This window comes from Micropterus salmoides, unplaced genomic scaffold (genome assembly GCF_014851395.1).
Source record: "Micropterus salmoides isolate LMB-PRFRI ecotype aquatic unplaced genomic scaffold, ASM1485139v1 Ms_hic_scaffold_6, whole genome shotgun sequence".
Taxonomy (NCBI): domain Eukaryota; kingdom Metazoa; phylum Chordata; class Actinopteri; order Centrarchiformes; family Centrarchidae; genus Micropterus; species Micropterus salmoides.
The window spans coordinates 34218532-34231702 of record NW_024044348.1 but is presented as its reverse complement, the minus strand read 5'-3'; the positions used below and the strand labels follow the sequence as shown (position 1 = coordinate 34231702).

The 13171-nt window shown below is 40.2% G+C and overlaps 1 protein-coding gene across 1 annotated transcript in view; it reads left to right on the top strand.

The window, feature by feature from the left end:
* itfg1 (integrin alpha FG-GAP repeat containing 1) overlaps positions 1–13171 on the top strand; it is a 161956-nt gene that overhangs the window by 54894 nt on the left and 93891 nt on the right. The window contains exon 9 of the mRNA XM_038701483.1: positions 5368–5462. Within this exon, the coding sequence (XP_038557411.1) occupies positions 5368–5462 (95 nt within the window). The remainder of the gene's footprint in view (positions 1–5367; positions 5463–13171) is intronic.

The following is a 13171-nucleotide window of genomic DNA, read 5'->3' as shown; positions in this document are numbered from 1 at the left end:
AGGAAGGCAGGAGAAGACTGGTGAAGGAGAGCATAACGATAATAAAAGAGAGACTGAGATGAATAGATGGATGAAAGAATGTATTCATGGAGGACAGGACATGTGGGACAGAGGGAATTAACATTAGTGTGTGTGTGTGTGTGGCAGAACCGACAGTGTGTCGGAGACAGAATGGCGAGTGACAACCTCTGTAGGACTGAATTAGCACTCATTCAGTCTCTTTGTACTTGATTCTCTCCTTACAGTAGCTCAGCATCTACACGTCATGTCTCTATCTGCACTTCAAAACATGTTCAAATGTTGCACTTGATGCACTTGTATTCATTATTAGGGCTCGAGCATGAAACATGCGAGGACCCTATTGGAATTGAGGGAATTCTTTCTTTCTTTCGCCAAAATGAATCACATTTTTGTCAGCCTAAACATGCTCAAAAACTTACGAAACTTAACACAAAATCCAAGTGTGTTGAAAATTTGATGATTGCACATGGGCATGGCTGAATGGCTCACTAGCGTCCCCTACAGAGCAGCCTCAGGGCCACGTTTCACCGAATTGTATGAAGTTTTTGTGGCAGATGTATCATGTCCAAACCTACAAAGAAAGCCTCAAGGAGCGATGCCCTAAACCCAACAGGAAGTCATCCATTTTGAATTCAATGGTAATTTTTGCCGATTCACAGGTTACATACTTTAATGAACTCCTCCAAGAGAATTAATCCAATCAACTTCAAATTTTTGCTGTGCAAACTAAAGGCACTGATGATGAAAAGTTGTGCCATCTGTGAGTTTTGGATCGATGGGCGTGTCCGTGACATGGTGTCGAAAATCGATGATTTGCCATGAAAAACAAAGTTGTTATAACTACACTCTGCATGCTCACATATGTACCAAAATTTACATGTACGATAACAGTCCCACCCTGAACACATCCATTTGTCAACATTTACTAGAAGTCTTAGCGACATGAAGTGTCAAGTTGTACTACTCCTAGCAGGTTGGCCACACCCACCTCAAAACAGTCTAAGATCCTTAAGACATTGAGAATGCTATGCTGTGAAGCTGGTCAGTTTTCGCATTACGGAGTGTTTGTGGCGTGGCGTCGAAGTTCGATGCTTTGCCATGAAACAAAAAGTTGTTGTAACTTCACTGTACATACTCATATCTGTACCAAATTTCACATGTGTTATACAGACAAATAGGAGGCAGCATTTACCTACTCCTCCTCCCCCCTCACCCGGACTGCTCTCTAAGCGATTCTGCTCTTTTGTCATCACATGTGACATTAGAGCTTATCTTTATAAAAAAACACATGAATTAAGCTTTGCATGTGTTCCTGGATTAGCAGGCGTCGCTTCTTCTGCAACAAAGAAGTTAAGGACAGTCGCCTTGTGTGATGATCTGCTGGGAGGGGCTTCTCTCCTGCCCATGTGTGTATGCTGCTCTCTGTCACTCTGTTTAGAGACAACTGACAAATAAGTTGAATAGGTACGTCATTTTAAAAACACAACAACAAACAGCAGTGACACTATTTCTAATAATTATAGTGGATGGGCAGATTTTGATATTTCATGGAGGAAATATCTGGGAAATTGAAACTCCAGGAGAGCAGTGTTGAGAATGACAGAGAAATCTAAAGGATTGGCATGCATGGAACGCATATTTCATCATTTATGAGACTCAGATCATTGATATCATATATCTCTCTAATAAAGGCAGGAATCTGTGTGTGTGTGTGTGTGTGTGTGTGTGTTATGTTGAGAACCGTTCATCAAATCAACTTGTCACACGGCAGTTCTGTTGCTGCGGACCCAAAGGAGTGCAGTCTCGCATTTCATTTAAATTTTGAATAAACTACAGTACAGTTTAGGGTACGCTCACGGGGGCGGGGCTTATACGCAGCGATGGGTAGTGACTTGCTGAAATGGACTTATTGTCATCACGCAGGTTTGATATGGAATGAATGTGTTCAAACAGAGTTGTAAGAGTTTTATGAAGTGTTGATTTTTTCTGTTCAAATCTTACACATTGTACCTTTTTAATACATCGCTTCATGGTAATGAATCAAATAATCAAAAAAATCTGCCCAGGTGTGAAATTGGATGTAAACCTGACATGTCATTTCATTATTACAGTATGTGCCACCTTTAAATTATGCGAAACATTACCTTGAAAATGGACATAATTAAAAATTTATGAAATGCAGTGTACCTTCTAAAGAGATTTCCTTTACCATTTCTCTCTCTCTCTTTTTCTCTGCGCACTGCAAAAGAAATGTGTTTTATCTTTATAGAGATTTATAGCACAAACAATTTGTATGCTTTCATGTTTCTTCATACAGCCATAAACACTAAGGAGTACCCATCCATAGTTGGGACCTGTGTTTTTAATTATTTAAAAAAAAAAAATGTTATTGAATCCAGCATTTTTCATTGTCAGTGTGAATGACTAACAAGACAGTTTGATCGAGATGTGATGGTCCGTGTCAGCATACTATTGAATATTTCTCTCAAGATTTTTAGCATTTTAAATGTGCGTTTTGGTCAGCCATTGACTTGAGAGTATTATAAAACAAGGGACTACAGCTTTAAGCTAACTCTGATACAATACATGATTATAATATGCATATGCCCCCTTTACAAAGAAAATAAATAATACATTCATCTAACTTTGGAAACAAATATTACAACCTCAGGTGAAACACAGACAGTTTAACATTTTTCTTATATGATTTTAACTATTTACTAGTACATAAAAGGATTTATCGGATCTTTTGCAGTGTATCTCCTTATCTCTCTTACTTTTTCTCCCCCTTTCTGCCTCCCACTCAGTTGTCTCTGACAGCCACGTTCAGTTTCTCCTCCTCCCCTGTGTTGTACTGTCGTTCATCATCAGTGTCATTCACTTTTCCTGTTCCACATGGCACAACATCTGTTTGGGAGTGTTGCACTTGCCCTGTTGAAAAGGATTCAGATAAACTGTGCTATGAGAAGCCTGGAAGCAGTTTCAGCGCTTTTTATGTCTGGTGTCAATTTACCTGCCAACCCCTGAACCCAGGGAGCATCTGCTGTGTCTTTATGAACCAGCCAAATCTCAAAAGCTGTGCGGCACACCAAATATCAGATGTGTCTTTTTGTTAAACAGCAGTGAATTGATCAGAAAACGTGTTTACTACAATATTGGTATGTTCCTTTTTTTTTTTTTGACATGTTCAGATACTTTTCTCTACCTTTCTCACAGACTTGTCATTACAGGAAAAGCTCAGTAAAGTAATACCATTAATGATGGTCTCACTCAATTTACGTGGCCTAGTAAGCCATGACAAATGAGCCATGCATGCATTGTACCCAAACGCTGGAACTGTAATTCTAATGCAGTGCTTACTAGGATTACTAGATACACATGTGATCTTCCTGCTTTGACATGTCTAAATATCTGCAGTGAAAAAATGTCTGTAACATAATCATTATGTTGATAAAGAATGACCCCACACCTTTGCAACGACTAGACAGTAAACCAAATGCATCTAATTAATGATGTTATCAGTTACACACCTAAATTAAGTCATTTTACACATATCACAAAAGCCGTGTTTCCATCAATGTTTTTTTATGTGCATTTTGAAGTATTGCATTAGAAAATGTTGATGGAAATGGCAAAATAAAAAAAAAAAACAACAACTTAATTTTGCCCCAAACAATTACTCTCACTTTAGATGGTTTTTGTGTTTGTCGAAAAAGAGTTAATGTGCTAAATGGGAGATGGAAACACTTTTGCCGGACAAGTTTTGAAGTAGCGAACGTGTCACTCACGATCAGCTGTTTCCGCTGTCAGCATCTTGCCGGATATTCCCATAACGTGCAGAGACATGGCTGGTAAAACACATTAGTGAGGACCTCTCTCCATTTTTCTAAGATCAGTGGCCGTCAGTTCCATGCAAATGGTTTTGTTTCTGGTTTGCAACCTCTACTTTTAGTTTATTACAGCCATGTGTAATGTCTACTTCTGATGTAACGCTTGCCGTAGCCTGGTGTATTCACTCCAAACCAGCTGATGGAAAGTTAAGTCTCAGTCCCATGTAAGAAAACAGAAAGTAAATCTACCAGGATATTTAATAAACAAAGCCTGCATTTGAATGTTACTTAATAATGAAGGACAGAAACATATCGGAGCCGACACAAGAAAGAAAATATTGTGCACTGATGCTTTGTTACATTTCGTGTTACAATCAGAACTGCAACTAACAATGATTTTCAGCATTGATTAGTCTAGTCTAGTGTTAGTCTACTAGTAATTTTTTTTTAATTGTTTGGTCTTAAGAATATCAGCAGTTAGCAAAAAATAAAAGCTGCTCTCAAGTAACTGTAGCCCATGATGACATCAAAATCTTACTCTTTCACAAGAAAAAATATTATTTTCTGCAAAGCTAGACCAGTGAATTCTTGCTAAATAAATGATTAATCAATTCATTGATTAAATAATCTTTTCAGATCGTTTAACAATCATTATGATCAAAGTAAATGTAAGAAGTTATTATGTTTTTAGGTCATATTGGTAATCCTTAATTGCATATTGAATTTTGAAATAAGCTGCAATTGGAGGCACCACACTCTGTTAAGCAACGCACTGCCACATGAAGAGGGATTTTATTTATGTGTAGTATGGGCTTTCACAGAGGCCTCATTTTCTTTATGTTAATACTGTAGTGGATGTGTGCACTACTCTGCACCTCAAATCTGTGTTTCTGGCTTTACAGAACTGAAGACCTGAAGACACAGAGAACCAACAAGTAGATCACAATGGTGTCTGTTCTGGCAGATGTAAATGTGGTGAAAAGTAATTCATCATTCAGTCAACAACTTAAACGAGAGGTGGTTTTGTCATTCAAGTGTGTGTGTGTGTGTGTGTGTGTGTGGTGCACTGAAGTGTTATTCAGCTTTGAAGAGCTGTTGTTTTGATTTGGGAGGCTCTGTCTCTGTTTGTACATTAGATGAAGCCTGCATGGCATTATGATAATAATTAATAGTGTTGGAAATCAGTGGAGAAAATGACACTTCAAGTCAACTCACATTATTAAAAGGCATCAAAGACACAAGTGCTGCTTGGATGTGTGTTTGCTCGTAGGAAACAAGCAGGTGTTCCTGTGATCCGGCTCACACCCGGAAAAAACACAACAAAACAGCAACAATTTTCTTTGTTGCCAGAAACTGTGCTGTGCTCAAAGTTGACTCCGGAGCAAATCCATGGCATTCTGATGGAGTGAAAATATTAAAATAGCACAGTTTTAGAAAACAAAGGATCACGCTTCCCAGTAGTTCAATCCCAAGGTTGTTGCTTCTCTATATAATTCTCTGTTTCTGCGTCTGGCAGACGGTGATGGATACCAGGACCACCTCCTCCCAGTTTGTTTTGATGAAGGCTGTCGACGCAGCGGCATCTACCTGGCCAAGTCAGGCTCAAAAGAGGTACATAATACACACACACACACACACACACACACACACACACACACACACACACACACACACACACAATCTTACCGACAGTTAGTGTTAGAAGTAATCTAATGAAGTAGCTTGTTTTTCCACTCAGTTGACCACTTTATATTTTCCGCTTTCCATTATGTATTTATCCCTGTTCTATGAGCTGGTCTTTACTATTCTATTCTACCACTCTTCACTACTCTGTCTCTGTACCTTCTGCTCAAATCTGTCAGCTCTGCTCGACTGTCCTCTTCTACTAGTTTTTATTGCATGCTCAGAGGAAGGATAGATTAAATCACAAAGTATGGATTTATCGGACTGCTGTCGTTTTTACTTTGTGTAAATGATTAGTATTGTAAAGGCAATAGTTAGCTAATGGAAAAACTCCTGCCCAAAAGAGTTCTCTTGTAAGCAGATTGTTTAGAGGAGCTTTCAAACCTGTAGTTGGTTCATTTGGTCCGGGCCAAAGGGTAAAAATCAGACATTGTTGCTTTTAATTCTGTATCCATGTTCACACTGACTTTTTACAAACAAACCAATAGGAGTAAACATGAAGTTATACAGGCTGACAGGTCATTTGTTGATTGGACAGTTTTGGCGATTGTCCTCCTGCATCACCAGGACCCACGTGGGGAAATCAAATTCCGTTTGACTGACAGTTTGTGCAGCACTTTAATGCTTCTGATGTGTATATTTATATTCATTGTTGTCACAAAGAGCTCACAAAGAAGTAACTGTTTATAAGTGTAATTATTATTAGAATCCGTGTTATGAATAATGACATATTGACTAAATGAAAAGGGGTCTTACAGTAACATACATATATACTTACACTGTAGGTCAATTATAAGATCAGTTCCTGAACAGATTTCCCATTCAGTAGAGGGTTTTATTAAAGTTTAGCTATTGAAATGATGCTAAAATTACATATCTGCTATCATAAAATCCTGCGGCTGGTTCGTTTGCTTTCGTCTCACAAGCAAACCGCAGCCGAGACCACCTTTTTCAAGCGGTCTCGGCCTGGTTGTTTGGTCTGCACCACAGTTCGATTGACTTTCACATCAGCCCAAACAAACCAAATAAACAGGACAAACACACAAGTGCTATTATTAAGTACGATATAAAGTATGTAGTATATATACTACTGAGTATTTGAAAAAGTGACCATTGTTGTATTTTTTCTGTCTTGTGAGAACAGTCTCAATCTTGTCCACTCTGGTTCTACTTTATGATCATTATGTGGAAGCCCACCTGACCAGTGGCTCCATTCCAGAGATCCAGTGCAATGGCTGCCACGTGCTTAATGCCTTTCAGGAAGGTATTAAGCACGTGGTTTACCACGGGGGGCTGTTGCCTAGAGCCGTGTGAGATAGAAGTAATAGATATGCACACACACATTCAGTCCCATCTAATTAATATACACACGCAGAGTCGAATACATGTGCACGGAAATGTTCACTTACAGTTGAACGGAACGCACACACCCATCTCCACCACCACTGCCTACGCACCATCTTGTGTCATTCTTTTCAATTGCATCCTACCATTTGGCAGGAGGTTCCACTCTTTTTCTTCCTTCTTCTGCCACCAGAGAACTAGCTACCACATTCTTTCCCTGTCCAAAATAGAAATATTACAGGCTTATTTGCATGTCCGCCCCCCCCACACACACACACATGCACACACATGCACACACATGCACACACACACACGGTGACAAACAGATGCGCACTCCCTGTGGACATGCCTTCTTTTGTTTGCCTGTCTGCAACAAAAAGATTGATTGAAGGAAGAAGTGAAAGGGGGAGTGTTGAAGCAAGTGGAGGGGAGGCAGAGAGAGGAGGACTTCTCTGCACTGATGGATGAAGTGAACACATGTTGGGTTCTGTGTCGCTGTGGGTTTGAGAGACAGTCATCATTGTCAAAGAGAAAGACAGGCGGAGAGGGAAGGGTGGGCGGAGAGAGGAGGAAACCAGACTCTCTCTAAGTTTCTATGCTTTCATGGAATGGTAATAATAATATACAATCATAAGGATAATCTTTTTCAGAAGAAGCCAACACACATATGCGGTCCTTCACAGTACTGTGGTACTGATCTGATCATATCTTCTGTTATGTTATGAATTGGCGCTATATAAATAAACTTGAATTGAATCAGTTCATCATTAGCTGTGGTGTAAACATCCATAATTATGCATGATCTTACACCGTGTGTGTGTGTGTGTGTGTGTGTGTGTGCGCGTCTCTCCATCACAGTGGAGCAGCTAGTCAGCAGATGTCTCCCCGAGAGGGATCTGCCCACTGACAATGACGGAGCGGAGCGAGAGAGTGGGGGAAGAAAAGAGTAAGAGATGAGCAAAACAAAAGGGGAACGGATGGATGAAGGAAGAGAAAAGGAAAGAAAAGAGAGCTTGATGTAGGAAAGGAGGAGATGGGAGACAGAGAGAGAAGGGGAAAGAGGAGGCAAAAGAAAATCTCTTTCTGTTGTCCCTTCATTGCCATCAGAGGGAGGGAGAAGCGGAAAGGAGGAATGGAGAGCGAATAAGACTAGTAATATGTATATAGGCAATGGCATGATGAGATGCCTCCGGGTATGCATGGAAATCCCGCTGAGGAGAAACTAGTGTGTCTGTAGTTCATCTCCAAACAGCAATTCATTCTTTCTTTCCTGCGGTCTCGGCCACAGCTCTACCTCTGCAGCAGCTCCAGGCCTTTAGTTCACCATATTGGAAGAAACTGCAGGGAGCTTCCAGAAATCATTCTGCTTCTTTCTCTGACCTTTCAGACGCACACTGATCACATTTATAGTGCTTTGGACCTCCTTTTTTTTTTTGCCCCCATTTTCTGAAACACAATAAGATGTTACTGTAGGACGCAGTGCAATTGTGTGTCTGTGGGCGTTACACACATCAAGCAAATTATAGCAAAAAAGCAAGCAAAAATGTGAGGTTATGGAACCCATCCAGGCCGACAGCATGTGTGCGTATTTAAACAATGGCTCATTTCCAGATAAATACAGTGATATTGCTAAATATGGCTGGGCAATGAAACAATAAAATATAACAAATCTTCAATAAATGTTTCATTTAATTTATTTGAATCACAAAATGAATTAGCGCTACTGTTTGTTCTGAACATAAAGAATAGTTTAAAATCACAATTAGCCATGTGGTTTCTTCAATTTTCACTCAGGAGCAAAAATCAGCCTTTAAACATGAAAGAATGAATGATTTCATGATAGTTATAGAATTTTTTTATTGTGATAACATTTTTGGCCATATTGCCCAGCCCTGTTGCTAAATAGCATCTCAATATTTTTAAGACTTGATGAAATGGCTTTACAAATGGACTTTTCTAATCAGAGCAATAATATAGTGTCCACGCTTTAATATGATTAGACCTAGATGACATTAGATTAACGGACACAAACATTCTATCACTTTTTAACATTTTTTAAGACCCTTAGACATTAGACGGCACAGTGACCCAGTGGATAGCACCGTGGCCTCACAGCAAGAAGATTCCGGGTTCAATCCCCGGTTGTCCCTGCCTTTCTGTGTGGAGTTTGCACGTGTCTGCGTGAGTGCTCTGGTTTCCCCCACCATCAAAAACATGTAAGGTTCTCCAGTCAGTGACATTGACCAGACACTGATATAGATATAGATGATATAGATCTGGAGTTGGTCCCTGCACAGTGGCTGCCCACTGCTCCCTTGAGGGATGGGTTAAATGCAGAGAATGAATTTCTCAGCATGTATGTGTGACAATAAAGTACCCTTTATTATAGAATTCAAATACAAACACATTCGAAATAATCGGGTTATTCTGCAGTGTTGTGCAAATAATAGTTGGGTTACACTCTAGAATATGCAGAATACTGCAAAGGACTGACACTAAATTTATCAAAGAGTTTGGTCTCAATTAGTACATAAAGCACATCTATTTAGTTGAACTTGTTTACTTGCCTTGTTTTCCCTCGTTCCCAGAGTGCATTAACTATCACTGCTGTAGCCACACTGCTGCAACTTTGAAGATTTCACAAGGGATATGTCATCAGCTGTACTTTATCCACTCCCTTTTTTCTCACACCTATTACCAGCAAAGTCGCACAACATGGAATAATGGCAAGTAAACCAGTTCATGGTATGCTGGTCATACTGGCACTAAATACAATTAATGGTGGTCTACATTACTGGATTGTACTGGTTTCCTTTCATCTTTGCTTAAAAGTAAACCATGAGTGACCAAATAAATATTCACAAAAACCTTTTGTGTCTCAAAAAAGAACATTATTATTAAAAACACACAAAAAAATCGTCCTCCCTGAGTGGTATCACATATATAGTATTTCGTTTGTAGTCTGTCTTATAGTGAAAAACTGTAGTGGGATGTAGGTGCTGAGCGCAAGCTGACGCAGCATTCTCTCACACTGTTCACCTAGCATCAATGAGTGAGTGACCCCAAATGGCAACTGTTTGGCCGCAGGCCACATCTCCTGGCTAAAAGAAACAGTCAAGAATTGATTTGCTTTGGGGATGTTGCTACTGTTTATTTGTGCTGGCTATTGACTATTTTGTATGATGTCTGAAGAGAAAAACAAAGACATTTGTGCACTTACTAACTATATTGTGACAACAACACACATTTTCATTTATTGTGCAGTGGAACTGTACAGTACTTTATTATTAATTTAACAAATATGTTTTGGCATCTTTATATATCCACTGTTTCCCACAGGATTTTAAGAGACTATGGTGGGTGGGCCTTGAACCCTCTCACTGGGGGGTCCGGGGGCATGCCCCCCGTAAGAATGTTTTGTACATTTTAAAGTTAAATGCATTAATTTGATGCAAAATTAAGAGGCTATCTATGAAGAACTTGGTATGCTTGTAAACAGTGTTGTGCTCTAATAAACTATTTGATAAAAATAGAGCTATAAATGGTGATGAAACAGCAACAAAAAACCAAAAACCCTGAATCAAAGAATAGAAGACAGAATAAGTAATTTCCCTAACATGTTATTTTTGTTTTTTTTACTTTTATTGGACACATATAATCGGTGAATATAATCCAATTAATCTTATTTCCATGCTGTATAGACACCTTATTTTGAAAACCGGGCGTTGTGTGTATCCTCGCGCTAAATTCATTAAGTCCAACCAGAGTCTGAACTTAATAAGTAATGTTGTATGTGGTTCTCGTATCGCGTAACATGAAGACTTCACAGCCTCTCTTCATGTAGGACTCTAATACTAATAATACTGCAACACTTGTCTTTGTAAAGAGAGAAACTGACAGAATAAAGTCACTAACCTGCCTGTCAGCACGCACTGGTCCATTTCAGTGGATTTACCATGTAGGCTTTAATAGGTGTGCACTCCAAATGTAGGCGCGGCTAGCTTAATTGTCTTCTCACAAACGAGTGACAGAGACAGGCCGTTAACGTTACCATAGTTACCTCAAAAGAAAAGTGGTTGTCTCGAGTCGGAGGCCAAAGTGTCTGAGCGCGCCAGCTTACAGTAGCGCGGAGCAGCGCCTACAAAACACAACGTTAGAGGTCTGTAATATATTATGAGATGGAAAAATATTTTTTGGTTCATTCTGAAACTATGGCGGCGCAAATTAGACTATGGTGGGCCGCCATGGTCTCGTTAATTAATGGGAAACACTGATATCCTTTAGTGGCCAACAAACTTACTTACCTATAAAACAAGTAGTCAAATTGGTAGTGATAGTATTCTGTAGGTGTTGTTTATAAGCCCAATCCCTTCTCTTGTTAATGCCCCCCCCCCCCCATTTACCATGCGCCCATGAAGACCAAGCCAGCTGCCTGCTGTTGCTGCCCAGACAGAGTAAGGGCAGCCAGTGTGAACCAGACAGCCCCCTTCCAGTCATCCCAGTCAGCTGGTTGATCAGTGGTCAAAGAGGTGACACTGACAGCAGGTAGCAGCGTCCTCGCCCTGCTCAGCTGACCCAGAGACATATGGTCTCACTCCATCTCTGGCTCAGACTCTGACTGCCTTTTTCCCGGGACAAACTATGACGTCAGTTACACCTGCTAATAAAAACCAATCTGGGTATTTTGGAGAAGGACAGTGCAAAGTGTGCTGGTATATACATAGTTGGTTAATGCAGATCACCACAGATAGAAGCGCCATGTGATGGATAGAAAGATGTCCAAGGTTAGAAATATCATCATGTCATGTGGAAACAACATCTACCACAGGTGGAAAAGTCATTGCAGTGAGTTGTAACATCATAACTCTACAATAACAACACTTCCATTGACCCTTACGATCGATACAAACTGAGACAGGCCTCACCAGGGGGGCACAGGAGAGTTGAAGGCAGGGTGCAGAGGGGGTTAAAGGAACACAGGTGCTGTTGGTGTTCTGAAAATAAGTTTTTTTTTTTTGTTGTTGTTTGCTCCGCGTACCAAAACAGTCAGCAGTTTCAGCAGCAACAGTGGCTGTGACAGACAGCTCATGGAGGCAATTAAGGTACTTTAAACCATGTGCCCCTTTGTTGCAATTAGTGTCAAAAATCTTACTTCTTCTCAGTGTTGGGGGTAACGCACTACAGAGTAACGCATTAGAGTTCTCAGATTACTTTTTGTGTTGTAACCTAACCGTTAAGCACACATAAGCAACCTGTCACTGTAAAAAAAACGTTTGTTTCCACAAAAATCAGAAAAAGACAATCCCAGATGCATTGCACTGTGCGTACTAGTGGAAGGCAAAAAAGCTGCACAGCTGTCAGGTACCTTCGGTTTCGAGTTTGTTTCATGGACTTCATACAATTCAACTTATTTCATTTTAGTTGAATTGCAAAAAAAAGACATTTTATACGCAAATTTTTTACGCAAAGGGGATATTCCATCTGTCATGCCTGTTATTAGCCTGTAGAGTTACAGATTATGGGCTGTAGACTAGGCTACGCAATAACAGAGTCCATACATTCAAAGGTAGACGTACAGTAGGCTACATGCATCACCTAAAACCCTATTCTAACAAGCAAAACTGGCCTAACTTCTAGTTTGCTGTGTATTAGTCATGTACTCTTCCCTCCCTTCTACTGTTCAGTCCCATGCTGTCTTTCAGCGCCAGTTCTAATATGATGAGCATTACAGTCATTATATCGCTGGGATCATAAAAGCCATTGCTTCATTACACGCCTGTTTTTTTTTTTTAAAAACATTTTATTGCCTTGGACAGCCTTGTTGTCTGTCGATGTTACAGCACCTCCCCACATCACCCCATAAACCCCACCACCACCTCCACCGCAGGCTGCCCACATTTTAATTTCTTGGCCTAATGAAGCGGGAGCTCTCTCCGCCAAGTAGAATCAATGGAAGCCTGCAAGCATGCCGTCGCTTTTTCACTTTAGTCATCACCAAAGCCAGGAGAGCAATTTTATGCTGGGGGTCTGTGTTTTTGTCCCTCCTGGTTTTCATGTGTATTTCTTTATGCATGTTTCCATGTTTTGTGTGTGAGTGTGAGAGCACGCACGTGCATGCAGAACGCCACAATAAACTGTTAGGATTCTTCCCCTACCATTAAAGGTATCAGTTATTACCTTGCAAGAGCAAATCCCGTCATTGTCTTCATCTCCATTAACTAGGTCATATGGATCTCTGCGCTAAAATACGTGTTCACTCACTCACTCACTCAACCCAAACTCAATTTGGTGTT